Below are 15,793 nucleotides of genomic sequence, written 5' to 3'. Positions count from 1 at the left end.
GTTGTACAACTTGGTCTTTTCTTAAAGAGTTTTAGGCACTAATGGGTACTGTAAACACAAGTTTTCCTCTAAGCAAAATGTTATAGAAATGGTTATCATTCCTAGAAAACAAGGATTTAAGACATGCTATTAGAAGGTAAATAATAAAAATGCAATTATAAAAGAGTGCCATCATGGCAAACTGGAATGTACATTCACTAACCATGGTCAAACTCCATTTTGTTACAACCATCCAGGGATAAAAAGCCTATTGACAATAAAGTGACTAAATCTAACAATAACCATGGAACGAATATAACATCTTCAAGATGCTAGAAGAGCTACAACCCCCTGCTCCATGCCCAATAGGTTATAATTTTCTATATTCCTAGAGTAAAAATTTTTAATGAATAAGGCTGGCCCTAACATAAAAAAGTAGGTATTTTTTCAGTCATTCAACTCTTCTAGGTGCTGAACACAAAGCAGCATAAAAGGTATTTCCTACTTTCCTATAGCTTACCTCTCCTTCCTTTCCTTAGTAAGGAGAGACAGACAATACATAAATAAGTAAACATTTCATAGAGGTAAAGAACAATTTTCAAAAAGGTGAAGGCCTAACAAGTTAGCACTAGCTAAGGAGAAAATTGGGAAGGAACTAACCACACAAAGGTCTAGAGGAAAGAGGTCAAAGGCCTAAGGCAGAATACACCTGGCCAGTTCCACCAGTATGGCCCAGACTTGGTAAGTGGAGGGGCAGGCAGGTGTGAAATCATGTGGAGCTTTGAAATCAGGTAAGAACTTTGGATTTTATTCTGAGTATAATGGGAGACTGCTAGAGAAATTTATGGAGAGAACAAACATTATCTGACATGCATTTTTAAAAGATCACTAATCTCTGATAAGGGGAGGGGAGGAAGAATACAGGTAGGCAAGAGACATTGTTGGTTTGAACTAGAGTAATAGAGAATGAAGGGAGAAAGTACAAAAACAGTAATGAGGATTTCAGAATTGTCACATTTCAAAGTAAGAAAGTAACACTTTATCCTTTTAATTTCTGGTTCTTCAGGAAAATTTTATAACATAGGTGATCAGAGGGGTCATGGAGAAGATCACTGCCAGTTTGTGGATTCATTTTTAGATGGACGCACCGGGCAGCAACTCACTTCTGACCAGTTACCAATCAAAGAAGGTATGTTTCCTGATCCTCCTCATAAGCAATAGAGTTTTACAGATTAACCCAGAAATAAAACAAGCTGAGGAAAGCAATCAATTTAAGAAGAATTCTATAGTACTGCTGCTCCACATATCACATATCTAGGAAAAAATGAAGACTTCAATATAAGTTTCTCAGCTTAGAAACTTGGAGCCAAGGGAAATTAGACAGACATAATATAAATGCATTCTACTTCAAGAAAATCTAAACTTGCAAAAACAGCTACAAAAAAGCAGTTTCCCAAACCTAAATCATTTATGTATTAGTGTTACGGGTTTTGTCATACTGAGTGCACTTGCATTATTATTTCCTTAAGAAAAAAAAAAAATTTTAACTACTGCTACCATAAATGGAAAAAATTGTACTTACCTTGCAAGTAACCGTATAAATATAATTAAAATAGAATAATTCTGTGGGAAATGAATAACCTCTGTAAATTGCTAAAGACCCATTGGCACCAAGCTGTGTAATGAGGACTGAATAAGACTTAAAATTAATCCTTGTCTAAGCAGTGCAGAAGAGGGTAAATTAATTGTTCCTATTAGTCCGGAATCACCTGGAGGTTCTCTAAGTAAACTATTTGATTCCATTTTTCAGTAACACATTTTGTTCACGGGCACTTAAAAATACCAACAATACTAAAAGACGACCTACTAAGTTCTGTGAACACATTAATGGGCAGTGAAACTGTCCCTACCAACCATCCCTCCTAACCTGCCATGGCAAATGTCAACAATTTCTCAGGTGTCCATTTTGCCAACCATGACTACACCTCAGGAAAAAACACCAGAGCTTCTTGCTCTGTTTTCTAAATTACCTCGCTTCACTAAGATTAGCCTTCAGCTATTCAACGACATCCTTCAATCTATAAGCTATGAGGGCAAAAATATAATACAGCAGCTATTAAAATGAAACTATTTTCTCTCTCAGGTTATTTCAGAGCAGTTCGCCAGGAACCTGTCCAATTTGGAGAAATAGGTGGTCACACCCAAATCAATTATGTTCAGTGGTATGAATGTGGGACTACAATTCCTGGAAAATGGTAGATGCTGCAAAGTTACCTTCTGTTTCATCATGGCAAACAAAAGCATTGAAAATACTATGTCACATTCATTCAAAGCTATTTTGTTTACTATGTATAAAAGTCTACAATCTAATGGCAATACTAGATGTTTATTATTAGAAAAGATTGCTGAGAGTATTTATCAGGTTTTACAAAGTCATTTTAAGAAAGCAAGATACTGATGTTAACAGAATAACATTTTTGGGGAAGCTGGCTCCCTATTCATGGTATTTTAAGAGATCGTTTGTATATTATTTATCACACTGTTGTAATGATGTTTTGAGATACTTTTATAACAAAATTAACATCAAAAAAGGTATATACTTTTTAAAAATATTTACTTTTATTGATGTGTACTCTTCCTATTGACGAGTTAATTCCATAAATCTCTACTTAGTGTAACTTATTGGATCAAATTATCTTCAGCCTATATATCTGGGGAAAAAAGGTCCGAATGTTCACATTTATATTTAAACCTCAATTTTTTAGCAACAGCTGAATAGCTTTGTGGAGGAGTTTAATAGTTACACATTCATGCTAATATACATTTCCTTTAAACATCCACAAATTCTTAGAAAGACTGAATCAGTAAATTTCATTTCAGCTAAAAACGGAGTCTAATATATTGTTTCAAAAGATACATTTTTACCCACCACAAATGTTACAATATCTGAATATGCTCTGTCAAACTATCCCTTTATGCAATTGTCTTCATATTGTTTTTATGATTCTAATTAAGCTGTATGTACAGACTGAATGTGAAGTCTGAGCACAAAAATAATGCACGATGAGATCGCCTACCATTTTATAGGATATTTACTATGTATTTATACGTTAAGACCTCTATGAATGAATGTATCAGAGAATGTCTTTGTAACTAACTGTTTAATTCAATCTGTAATAAAAATCTGACTCATTTCTATTAAAAAGGTATTTTCCTTTAGGCGGGGAATGGGAATCCTTGCTGCACTGCTGCAGTCATTCTGAAAGGACCTTTCCCTGTACTTACCTTTCAACATGCTTCAATCTTATCAATGCTACATTTTGTATTTTTCACGTAAGTATAAATTCTGCAATAAAGAGATGTAATTTTTTTTAAAAGATTGAGTTTTTTTTTATTTCTGAATGGTTCATCAGTATGTTAACTATACCTTTTATCTCAGAAGGAAAATCACAAAGTTATCCAGGCTCTACCAAACCCCCATCATATCTATTGTTTTTGCCCTACATTAACCTTTCATCCATGAAGTAATCAAGTTCATTTTAAACCAACGATTACCAATGCATTTTTTTTTTCAAAGGAAGGACAAAAACCAAATGGCACTGTTTTCGCTGAATGGAAATCTGTAAGTTAAAATGTTAAAATGTTTATACTTCATTTTAAGACCAAACACCAATAAGGACTTCTGAAAAATTGTTTTTTCACATAATGTTAATGACTAAATTAAATTTCAAGACCACTAATGGATTCAATCATCTTTATTAACCTATCAGTGTTACATTTTATACATAATATCTTGTTGTATTCTCCAAGGGCTCTACTTTAGTACATCATGTTAATAGTAAAAAGGCAAGTAAGATGGCTAAACCTCACCCTAGCATTTTAATATCCTCTGGACAAAGGAAGCTAGAAAGTCAATCACTTTATACACGTAAGAGTAGTGTTCCAAAGTAACTAAGAAGCTGCTACATTTTTAAGCAGGGAGGAAAAAACTTTCATTTTGGTCTTTGTGTTCCAGCAAATTATACTTTCAATTAACAGCAACAATGATATCATAAAAAATGCTCTGCTTTTTAAATTTCTGAACTTCAATAAAAATTAAAATAGTACTGGAGTCTTTTGGGAGGCCAATAGCTAGCAGCTACATTAACTGGTGTAGATGAGCCTCCTTATCGATAACCAGGTCCAGGTTGGGTATAGCCCTGACCAAAGGGAGGACGGTTACGTGCATAAGGATTAGGCCCACTTGGAGGAGGGGTCATGGTACTTCCAGGAAGTGAAGTAAAACCTGGTCTTGGTTGATAGGCCCCAGGTTGGCTTGGAGCCATTCCAGGTTGAGAGGCAGGAGCCACAGTATAATTAGTAGGCTGAGAAGTTTGGGCAGTGTAAGTTTGTGCAGGATAATTGCTCGCCTGGTACTGCTGTGGCGGCTGAGCAGGCAGTTGTTGAGGCTGACCAGAAAAGGCAGGAGCTGGTGCCTGGGAAGTTGGTTGCTGGCCATATCCCTGGAACTGCTGAGGTTGTTGGGGTCCAGTCTGCTGACTATAGCTTGCTGAAAAGGCAAAATAAGTAACATGTATCTTATCTTTTAGTAAAACTTTTCCAAAGAATTAGTCTTACTGTTAGGTGGACCAAAAATGGTGAGAAATTTAATAAATATGTATGTAACAAGCAGAGTGGTAGATTCCATCACATAATATTTCAAGACCAAGTAGTTATCAAAGAGGCATTCTCTACAATTTTTTAAACCCTCTGAGACATAATCCCTGAGAGCAAATTCCTGCCATAGCATAATTCCTAGAACAGATGCTCAAATGATAAAAGAATTATTATACTTTCTAGGAAGACCAAAAATGGGAAAGCTAAACAGTCATTAACCAGGTTTTCAGGGGAGACCTACTTAACAGTATCAAATAAAAACACATTGTGGAGAATGAACATTTTTATATGAAATAATACTATAAATACATCTTATTATACTAATTAGGTGCTTTAAATTTTGCTCACTCTATAAAAACTAAGCCATTAAGAATAAATACAAAGTACCATTTTCACAATCTGTAAAATCTTTCATTTCTTTTAGATTTGGTATCTGATGCTTTTTGCCTTTACGACTCAAAATTTTGACTTAGCAGTACAGCATAACACATAAAAAGCATACCATATTGCCCCATAAAAAGCAACATCTATATGCATTATTTACTAGGATGTCATTTTTTTTACAACGAAAGTCGGCTTCACTGAAAACTTTTATCTCTACCATGAAACACACCTGCAGCTACTTGCAATGAAACCTCTCCATTGACTGGAATCCTGTCAGCATTAAATACCAGATACATAAGAAAATTATTAAAATATGTACAACCCTGCATTAAAAAAAAAAAGGATTGAATGAATTTGAGTATATTCTGAACTCACCTTGAACCTGGGTTCAAAATTTACTCATGAAAGAAACCTTTATGACATAGTCCATGAACAAAACTGGAAAAGGTCAGAGGGCAACTGGCAAACCAACAGTGTCAAAGATGGTCCAATGTTACCACCACCACCTCTTAGTCTCCAAGCAGAGTATTTAGTTGACTATTTCCATATCTCTCAATCAAATTCAAGTTAATAGACTAGTAGGATCAGAAATACAAAGATCATAATTCGAAAAAACTAGATTTTACTCAGAGTGAAGATCCTGACTAAATAAGAGCAACCTTAGTTCTTAATAAGTAAATCAAGTATCTTTAACCCATTTAACTCACGGTAGCTTCTGAACACTGACCTAAAACCAATTCATAAAAAATTCTGAATGTCATACAATTTCTTCTATCCTCTACATAAAACTTACATTTTCACTATAAGGTTTTGGAGAAACAGATGGATTCAGCTTTATACTGAAAATGCCTATTAATTTTAAGACTGTGAGAAAAAAGAAAAGTGCCTTTTCATCCTGGCACCCGAAATCTAAATTGTTTTTTTAACTGGGCCTGGAAGTAATCTGATCCTTAATTATTGCTTAGGGGAGGGAATAACCCTACAGGCTGAAGATTTCATTAGCAGCCCACCAGTCTCTTAAACATAATGTGGCAATGCTTCTATCACTGTGTGTGTGTGTGTGTGTGTGTGTGTGTGTGTGTGTGTGTGTGTAGTCTCCCTTCCATTCCTCCAAAATAATAAGTAACTTTAGGTGAAGGACATCAGAAATAGCAAAAAATGGACATATGGAAATTATGTGGGGTTTTTTTGAATACACAGGACATCTAGCCTTTTATGGAAGAAGTCTACCAACTCCAGTCTAGGTTGTAGAACGCAGAATGATACAGGGAAATACTGAACTGGTCCAGCTCCCTCCACTGAATGGCTATATGTGCTTTGACAAGTCACAATCTCTTTGAAAACTAGTTGCCTCATTTATAAAATGCAAAAGCCTGAGTCCCACACCCAATCAAATGAAATTCAAAAATCTCTGGGAATGCAGCCCCTACACAAAGCCTCCCCCAGGTGATTCTAAAGCACAATGAGGGCCGAAATCCCCTGAAATTAAATGACAACTAAATCTCTTCAGTTCTGCTATTCTTTCTATAAATCACATAATTTGTAACACTGATTTTTTTTTAAAAGAACTGCATCCTAAAAATAACCTTCCTCCTGATATATTCCAAACTTAAGTTCTATATATTTCATACAATTAAAAACAAGTAGCTACAGGTTAAGTCACTCCACAGCAAATAAGATCTAAATAAAATTATTTGTGCTAAAATATTTCAAACTTTAATTAATGACAGAATGTTACAGTCTAGGTCAGGAGTCAGCAAACTTTTCTGTAAAGAGCCAGACAGTAAATATTTTAGGCTTTGTGGGTCACATGGTCTTCTGTTGCAACTACTCAATTCTGCCATTCTAGTGACCAAGCAGCAGTAGAGAATATAAAAATAAAAGTAGAAGTGTGTTCTAATAAAACTTTATTCAAAAAAAACAGGCAATAGTCCAGATTTGGCCTGTGGGCTATACTTTACTGACTCCTGCTCTAGCTGATACCACAAAACTCCATAAAATAGAATTTAGACAAGATTCAACTTGCATAAATTATTTTTAATTACAGTTGAAATTGTGATACTTCAATCTTTGGCTGTGAAACAAGCATTGGACACAAACTCTCTCTCTGACATAAATGTAACAAATACTGGAATTATAGCCAAAGTTACATTAATAATATTTATCATACTTAGATACATATAATCTTCGGTGGACAGATGGTAAAACAGAAACAAAATAGGATGCTTATTTAAAACAACTAAACAATGTTCTTAGTTGCCTGAATTACATTTTATATGATTTTATTTGTATGGCCTCTTTCTGGTATTCCTATATACTTGCAAGAGATTTTAAAATCTAAGTAGCTTAATTTAGCTCTTAAATAAGATCACCTTTCCATGTATGAATAAACTGTTCATATTTCTACAGGTACTAAGAGTACACTGGAATTATGTGTTACATATAAATGGAGGGGTGGAGGGGAGGGGGAAAGCTTGCACTAAGTTGCCTAAGAGATAAACTGATCATGTTAGTAAGAGACAGCTTTGTATTAAAAAATGTTTATACTACAAGTTACTGCAGAATCATCTACTGTAAGTTTTATTTGCCCACCAGAAAACTGAAATGTTGATTTACAATAGATATTAACGTAAAATATTTTTAAATAAATAAATGTTGTTTCCCCTAAATAAAAACTTAATACCTATTATGTCAATATACTACAAATCAAGGAATTAAGAAGACCTTAAAGTTTAATGAGTACAGAAACAAAAAGCCATGAGCCAACTCCCTTTCAACACCTGCTCACCTGAATACTGAATACCATACTGTTGAGGCTGCTGAGGTGGAGCCTGCGGCTGCTGCGCACCATAGCCGGCCTGTTGCTGGTACTGTTGGTACATCTGACCTGAAAAAGAAAAACACACACCCACACACACACAAGAAAACAAGGCATGTTTAATGTGGCAAAGAGAAATATTTTTAAGATACATATACATTCTCTCTCCATCCAGAGTAACAATATACAAGAAAGTATTTGTTCACCTTTAAATGTCTATGAAGAGAATGAACCATTTTAGAAGTGTGATTTCTCTGCTGTGGATTAACTGCAGAGAACTAACTGGCAACAAACATTAAGTGCAACACCCGTGCTACCATTTCATAAAGTCTAGAAAAACAAATGTTTTCCAACCCAGCTGCCAACAGATAAGTAACGCTAATGTTCATTAAAAGCCAAGTGAGTTGAAAATCAGTAAATAAAAATGAGAAAAGGGACAAATACCATTACTATCACCTGAGTCCTTCCTAAAGCACTGTATTTGCCCTGTAAGGTTTGGACTTCTATTACCATATGAACAAACTCTTTGGTAGCAAGGAACTACATGACATCTTTTGTTCCAGAGCTGCAAGACACTTCTGAAATCTGTCAAGTTTGACTTTCTATGAATATCCAACATCTTTAGCCAATAATGTGGACTCTAATAAAACCTAAATGGTTCTTCATTGCACTATTTAATAATAGCAGACCTTTTTAACACTGGTGATGTGTTCTTGAACATGGGAATCCTATTTGTCCTATTTAAGGTCAGCAATCACTGTTCCTATGAAGAAACCTTTTAGACACTCATGATTTTCTTTTTACTTTTTATTTTTCTGTCCTCACAATCTATACCCATACCTGTGATTTTCAAGCAAAGATTTATTGGTTTATGTCTTTATTATCTCTACTTCTCAATTATTTCACAATGGTTGATTTAACTAGATGTAATATCTGGTAGCAATAACCTTGGCATTTTAGTATCTATGAAGTATTTAAATCTTTAAAATAATCACGTTGGCTGATTCCTTTGAAAAACATTCAAACTACCTATTAATCAAAAGACTATGAGCAAACCAGATACTTACTGCAGAAGTGGAGGAAAAAAAAAACGGCATTATATCAACTGCCACTCAAATTGAGGTGCAGTAGGCAGCTAGGACTCACAGGCTTAGAAAACGAGATGGAGCCCACTCTATTATACTAGCTGCTCAGCCCTAAACGTGTCTAAGTGCTGCCCACTGGGTAGCACTAAAGGAAATACGATTATGTTTATATCCAGCTTATTTACTAGCAAATGTTTCTTTATAATAAAAACAGAATAAAAATAAAAATCAGCTCAACTATTTTAAGCTATTTAACCTATTCCCAAATATGACAAGAAAAAAAAAAAAAAAGAAATCCTCACAAAAGTTTCTTAAATGCTTTCTTATTGATTTAGACTAATAGCATAAAAGGTAGCACAGAAATTAACCAAATTTAGATACCACCTTAATCCTGGATTGTACTTCATTACTAACTTCTGGAATAGAAGTGATCAGAATCTAAAATAAAAAGGCAAGCAGGTACAGAAGGGGAATAAATATGTATAGCACACAACAATGAACTCTAATTCTTCAAAATTAGAAGGCTTAACTCCACAATAAAAAAAAAAGCAAACAGGCAATAAATATATTTTTAAAAATTCAACCAAATTAGTATTCCCTATCTCAGATACAGAAAAATTAAGCAACTTACCTGCGATCAATAGCTAAGAACAGAAACATCAAGAGCTAAGAACCATCACTGGAACTCAGGCATAACTCCAAAGCTTTAGTTTATAAAGTCGTTTTGCATATATTATCTCATGAACAAAATAATATAAATATTAACTTGGGCATCAACAAAAAAGGCTTGAGATTAAGGCTCCATATAGTAGACTGTGGTCATCAATGAGTAAGGAACTCCTGGTCAAAAACATAGTTATTCCCCTCACTAAAAATGTATAGGGTACAACGCTTCATAAAGCTTTTTTTTTTTTTTTGCATGTTTTCATAAACTGCTATAAATTGATTTTGAAAAACATCCCTAGAGTTAAAAATTTCAGAGGTTTATTATATCTCTACACAATATTCCTTTTATAGCAGATCCTCAAATAACATCTTTTGTTCGACATTGTTTCATTAAAACACTGAGAAGGAAAAAAAAAAGATTCCCAGCCAGGGTTACTGTTCTGTGTGGAGTTTGCACATTCTCCCCAAGTCTGTGTGGGTTTTCTCTGGGCACTTCAATTTCCTCCCACATCCCAAATATGTGTATGTTGGGTTACTTGGCATGTCTAAATGATCTCAGTCTGAGTGACTCTGGGTATGTGTGTGGTTGCAAGTGTACCCTGCGATAGAACAGCATTCTGTCAGGGTTGGTCCCCATTTTGCTACTGAGCTGCTGGGATAGCTCTCAGCCACCCACAACCCTGAACTGGAATAAATGCATAAATCATTATCTTATTTGTTTTTATTAATCTTTCTTCAATGTATCTATAACTCACATTTGGTTTTAGTCTTTACCTAGAAGTCTGGGGGTATTTTTGTGATCAAAAATATGCTGTAGGAACTCAACTTACTCATATCAATTAACCTATGGTAGAACTGATTTCCTCATACATCATCTCACTTAAAAGTTACAGTTTCCAAGAACCTATCAACAATGTTAAGTGAGGATTTACGGTACTTACTTTAAACCCACCTCATTCAAGTCCAAATGGGACTGTCACAGTATTCTGAAAATTAATTTAAGAAGTGTGTTTAATTGTTTAAAAAAAGAAAAAGGATTAACTTCTTCACATACTTGAGAGATCTACAGGACATATGGAGAAAGCAAGATGCAGACACTGTTTATAGTAAGCAATGTTTTGAGTAATAAAAAATATGGTCATGCATTGCTTAATAAGAGTAGGTTCTGAAAATTGTGCCACTGTACAAACATCATATAGCATACTTACACAAACCTAGATATATATAAGCCTACCACACAGCTAGGCTATACGGTACAGAGCAGACTACAAACCTGTACAGCATGTTCCTGTACTGAATACTTAGGCAATTCTAACACATGGTAATTATTTGTGTATCTACACGTATCAAAACATAAAAAAGGTACAGTGAAAATATGGCAAAAGAGATAAAAAACGGTATAACCGTCTAGGGCACTTACCACGACTGGAGCTTATAGGATTAAAAGTTGCTCCGAGTGAGGTACTTGTGTTGAGTGAATGTGAAGGCCCAGAACATTACTGTGCACTACTGAAGATTTACAAACACTACACACTTAGGCTATACTACATTTATTTTTTAAAATTCCATTTCTTCAATAAATTAATCTTAGCTTACCATAATCTTTTTACTTTTTTAAACTTCTTAACTCTTTTTTAACACTTTAACTTAAAATACATTGTGCCGCTATACAAAAATATTTATCCTTTATATCCTTATTCTAAAAGCTTTTTTCTATTCTCTTAATTTTAAATTTTCTTTTACTTTAAACATTTAGAAAAAAATTATGACACAAACATACACATTAGCCTAGGCCTAAACAGCATCAGGATCATTGATATCACTATTTTCCACCTCCATATCCTGTCCCACTGGAAGGTCTTCAGGGTCAAGAACATCCATGGAGCTGTCACCTCCTATGATAACAATGCCTTCTTCCGGAATACCTTCTGAAGGACCTATCTGGACCTGGTTCTACAGCTATGTTTTTTTAATTAAGTAGGAGTACACTCTAATGATTTAAAAATACAGTATAGTAAATACACAAATGAGTAAGAGAGTCACCTATTATCATTATCAAGTATTAGGTACTACCCATAATTATGTGAGCTACACTTTTATATGACCGGCAGGTAAGTCTGTATACACCAGAATCACCACAAACACCTAAGTAATACTGTGTGCTACATTGTGATGGCTACACATCACTAGGCAACAGAAACTTTTCAGCTCCATTACCATCTTATGGAACCACCACCATATATGCAGTCCACTGTTGACTGAAACGCTGTTATACACTGCACGACTATGTATAAGCCATGTTTTATGCATATTTTCAAAAAGAATCAATGCCAAAGTAAAAAGTAATAAAAAAAATTAAGGGGTAAAAGACAACAGGATAAAGCAAAGAGTAATGGTAAGACTTCTGGGAATTATTTATTACACAGAATAGCCAACCTCTACGATGACCCTCACGGGCTTCTGCACATGAATAGCATTCATGACAATGGGTTGGTATCATTTACATTCTTAGAAATTAGAAAGATTTAACTCCACAATACAAAAATGACCAAAGAATAAGCAACAAGCACATGAGTATCTGTTCCCTTGTGTAGTCCCTCACACACTGAATGGGGCTGACCTATATACCGAGAGAATACTGCAGAAATGATAGTGACATTTCTGAGGACAGGCTATAAAAGACAGGTTATCTTCTACCTCACTCTCTTCTGATTGCTCATTCTGGTGAAGCTGTCATGTCATGAGGTCACCCAAGCAGCCCTATGGAGAAGTCCAAATGGTAAAGAATTGAATCCTCCAGCTCTGGTTAAGCTTCAGGTGACTATAACTCCAGTAGCCATTTTTAATTGCAACCTCATGAGAGATGCTGAGCCAAAATCACCCAGCTAAACCATTCCCGGATATCTGTCTAAAACTGTATGAGAGAATAAACTTTTGTTGTCTAAGCATCTACGTTTTGGGATAATAGTTACACAGTAATACATAATACACATAGTTTTGACTTTGGAAACATGTAAGGGATAGCTGTTAGAAAAAATGACTCAAGACACATTAACAAATGCAAAGTGTGAACCTTGTTAGGCCCCTAATTTGAACAAGTCAATTTTCTTGAAACAATTAGGGAAATTCAAATATAGACTAGTACATATCGACATTAAGAATCACTGTTGAGGCCGGGCACGGTGGCTCAAGCCTGTAATCCCAGCACTTTGGGAGGCCGAGACGGGCGGATCACGAGGTCAGGAGATCGAGACCATCCTGGCTAACATGGTGAAACCCCGTCTCTACTAAAAATACAAAAAATTAGCCGGGCGAGGTGGCGGGCGCCTGTAGTCCCAGCTACTGGGGAGGCTGAGGCAGGAGAATGGCGGGAACCCGGGAGGCGGAGCTTGTAGTGAGCCGAGATCGCGCCACTGAACTCCAGCCTGGGCGACAGAGCGAGACTCCGTCTCAAAAAAAAAAAAAAAAAAGAATCACTGTTGAAGTTGCAGTGAGCTATAATCAAGCCTGTGCACTCCAACCTGGGCAACAGAGTGACACCCTGTCTCAATTAAAAATAAAAAAGAATCACTGTTAAGTAACAGCATGGTGGTTATATTAAAAAGAAGATTATCAGTTGGACATACATACTGAAATAGCTGAGTATAATAAGCTGTTCATAATTTGATTTAAACTACTCCAGCAAATTAAAAGTGGTACAGTGGGGGAAAATGATGAAAAAAGAATGCCAAAATATTGGTAAATGTTGAAGCCACGTGACTACATGAAGAGTTGATTATTCTATGTATGTTTCAATATTTACATAAAGTCTACTCAGCTTTTCATTATATTGGCGTACTGGCATATGATTTTGGCATATGCTTTTCATTATATTGGCATATGATTTTACGGATTTTAGTTATATGCTTTTTCATTTTTTCAGTTTGTCAAACAGCAATGTCTCCTGGTCTCTGATGATTTTTAGCGTTCTTCTCCTTACCAGTTACATTTCTGGCAACATCACACAGTCTTCCAGTAACAGGCACTGGCTTTATATGAAGAAGGGTAACATTATCCCTTTTGGTTTTTTTAATGATGCTCAATATCTTGATCCTTTTAACTGAACAACATATTAAGACTATATTTATTTGGAATAAAATTCACAGTTCCAAGGTCCCTTTTATGGGAGTTAAGTAACAACTCAGGATTCTTAATTTTAGTTTGGACTATTACACATTGTAAGAGATTGCTATGTTAATAAATTATAAGTAATACATTTTATGTTGGTAATTCTGCTCAAATTATAACCAGTAGTTGATCTAAATAACTGGCAATGTCAAAGACTCATTATACATCAAAAAGTATTTATTAACATAACCTATAATTAATGCTGGGAATCTATAAATAATGAATATATTTATCTAAAGCTGTGCTCTTAAAATAGTCACTAGCCACATGTGGCTACTGAGCATCTGAAATGTGGCTTGTCTGAATTGTGATATATTGTTTGTTGTTTGAAGTGTTCCGAACCAGTGTCAAATCCCAGACTTCCAATACACAGTACCAAAAAAATTAACTTTTTAATAGTGATTACACGTTGGATACATTAGGCTAAATAAAATTTTACCTTTTCTTAAACATTTTTCTAATGCAGCTAAATCGAAAAATTACATGTGGCTTCTACCATAATTCTTTTGGACAGCACTGATCTAGAATTAGATCAGTTATTAATAGTTTAAACAATGTCACGTATTAATTGCACAATTTTCATACTGTATGTTTTATTGTAAGCTAACAGTTAATTGTAGCAAGGCATACAATATTACTTAAAAGAATTAAATGCATATAAACAGTGTTAATCTGCTATCTCTGGAAAAAGGAATTTGGTTGCTGTGGACAGAGGTGGGAGAGAGAATTTTCACTGTATGTCCTTTCACATTTTTAAAATTTTACTTATTTGAAAATGCTCAATTAAAACAAACATTTCATTGTATGTTTAGATATTGCTAGTAAAGCCTTAATTCCCATTTATTTATACATAAACAGCAAAGATTATTTGGTACAATGATCCTTCCAACTGTCACTGTATCACAGTATACATTATACACTGCTTACACAGTACACAGTATACACTGCTTAAAATGGGATTTATTTAAAAACAAATCTTTAGTTCACTTGATGTAGGCATTAAACTCTCATCATACCTATACTCTGCTTTTGTCTATTTCAGCCCACATCTGCTTTAGTTCTAGTTTGTTCTAGTTTTGGCAGTAGCATTCTGGTGCAGAGGAGGGGTTAACTAAAGTTGGTTGAGAAAAGGCTTAATAAGAAATTCTTCACAAACCACTGATTCATCAGTAAAAAGTCACCTGCTAGTCCATAATGACTGGTGTTCATCCAACAGACAACTCTGTGGAGTTTTTTTTTTTTTTTGGCTTTGTTTTTGAGACAGGGTCTCATTCTGTTGCCCAGGCTGGAGTGCAGTGGAGTGATCACAGCTCACTGCAGCCCAGACTACTTCAATTCAACAATGCAAACAATGCTTCCACTTCAGCTTCCCAAGTAGCTGGAACTATAGGCACATGCCATACCACATGGCTAACTTATTTTTTTTTTTTTTTTTTTGAGACGGAGTCTCGCTCTGCCCCCCAGGCTGGAGTGCAGTGGCCGGATCTCAGCTCACTGCAAGCTCTGCCTCCTGGGTTTACGCCATTCTCCTGTCTCAGCCTCCCGAGCAGCTGGGACTACAGGCGCCCGCCACCTCGCCCGGCTAGTTTTTTGTATTTTTTAGTAGAGACGGGGTTTCACTGTGTTAGCCAGGATGGTCTCGATCTCCTGACCTCATGATCCGCCCGTCTCGTCTTCCCAAAGTGCTGGGATCACAGGCTTGAGCCACCGCGCCCGGCCGGCTAACTTTTTTAAATCGTTTTATTTATAGGGACAGGGTCTCACTATGTCACCCAGCTTAGTCACAAACTCCTGGGCTCAAGTGATCCTCCTGGCTCAGCCTCCCAAAGCGCTGGGATTATAGGCGTGAGCCACCACACCTAGCCAGGTAACTCTGAAAATATCACCACAGGATGATAGGATTCTATTCCAAAAGTGGTCAGTTCATTTTAGCCTATGTTTTGTTTTTGTTTTAATGTGATTAATAACTTTGATCACTTGCTTCGGGTGCTGGAAATACATTATACCACCATCTGACCCATTAAACAAATAGTTAGAG

The 15,793-nt window shown here is 35.5% G+C and overlaps 2 protein-coding genes across 5 annotated transcripts in view; one reads left to right on the top strand and one right to left on the bottom strand.

The window, feature by feature from the left end:
• LOC105504673 (target of Nesh-SH3-like) overlaps positions 1 to 3,417 on the top strand; it is a 119,856-nt gene extending 116,439 nt beyond the window's left edge. Inside the window, exons 56-57 of the mRNA XM_011932176.1 lie at positions 1,046 to 1,168; positions 2,123 to 3,417. Coding sequence (XP_011787566.1) covers positions 1,046 to 1,168; positions 2,123 to 2,238 — 239 coding nt within the window. The 3' untranslated portion in view covers positions 2,239 to 3,417. The remainder of the gene's footprint in view (positions 1 to 1,045; positions 1,169 to 2,122) is intronic.
• Positions 3,418 to 3,716: 299 nt separating this feature from the next.
• TFG (TRK-fused gene) overlaps positions 3,717 to 15,793 on the bottom strand; it is a 40,354-nt gene continuing 28,277 nt past the window's right edge. For 2 of the 4 annotated variants that reach the window (XM_011932174.1, XM_011932175.1), the window contains exons 6-8: positions 7,808 to 7,906; positions 5,249 to 5,289; positions 3,717 to 4,528 (exon numbers count right to left, since the gene is read on the bottom strand). In XM_011932174.1, the coding sequence (XP_011787564.1) occupies positions 5,255 to 5,289; positions 7,808 to 7,906 (134 nt within the window). In that variant the 3' untranslated portion in view covers positions 3,717 to 4,528; positions 5,249 to 5,254. The remainder of the gene's footprint in view (positions 4,529 to 5,248; positions 5,290 to 7,807; positions 7,907 to 15,793) is intronic. The other 2 variants (XM_011932172.1, XM_011932173.1) reach the window with 1 other exon arrangement.

The sequence above is a fragment of the Colobus angolensis genome, unplaced genomic scaffold (assembly GCF_000951035.1).
Source record: "Colobus angolensis palliatus isolate OR3802 unplaced genomic scaffold, Cang.pa_1.0 Scaffold947, whole genome shotgun sequence".
NCBI lineage: Eukaryota > Metazoa > Chordata > Mammalia > Primates > Cercopithecidae > Colobus > Colobus angolensis.
This window is presented reverse-complemented; position numbering and strand designations above follow the sequence as displayed.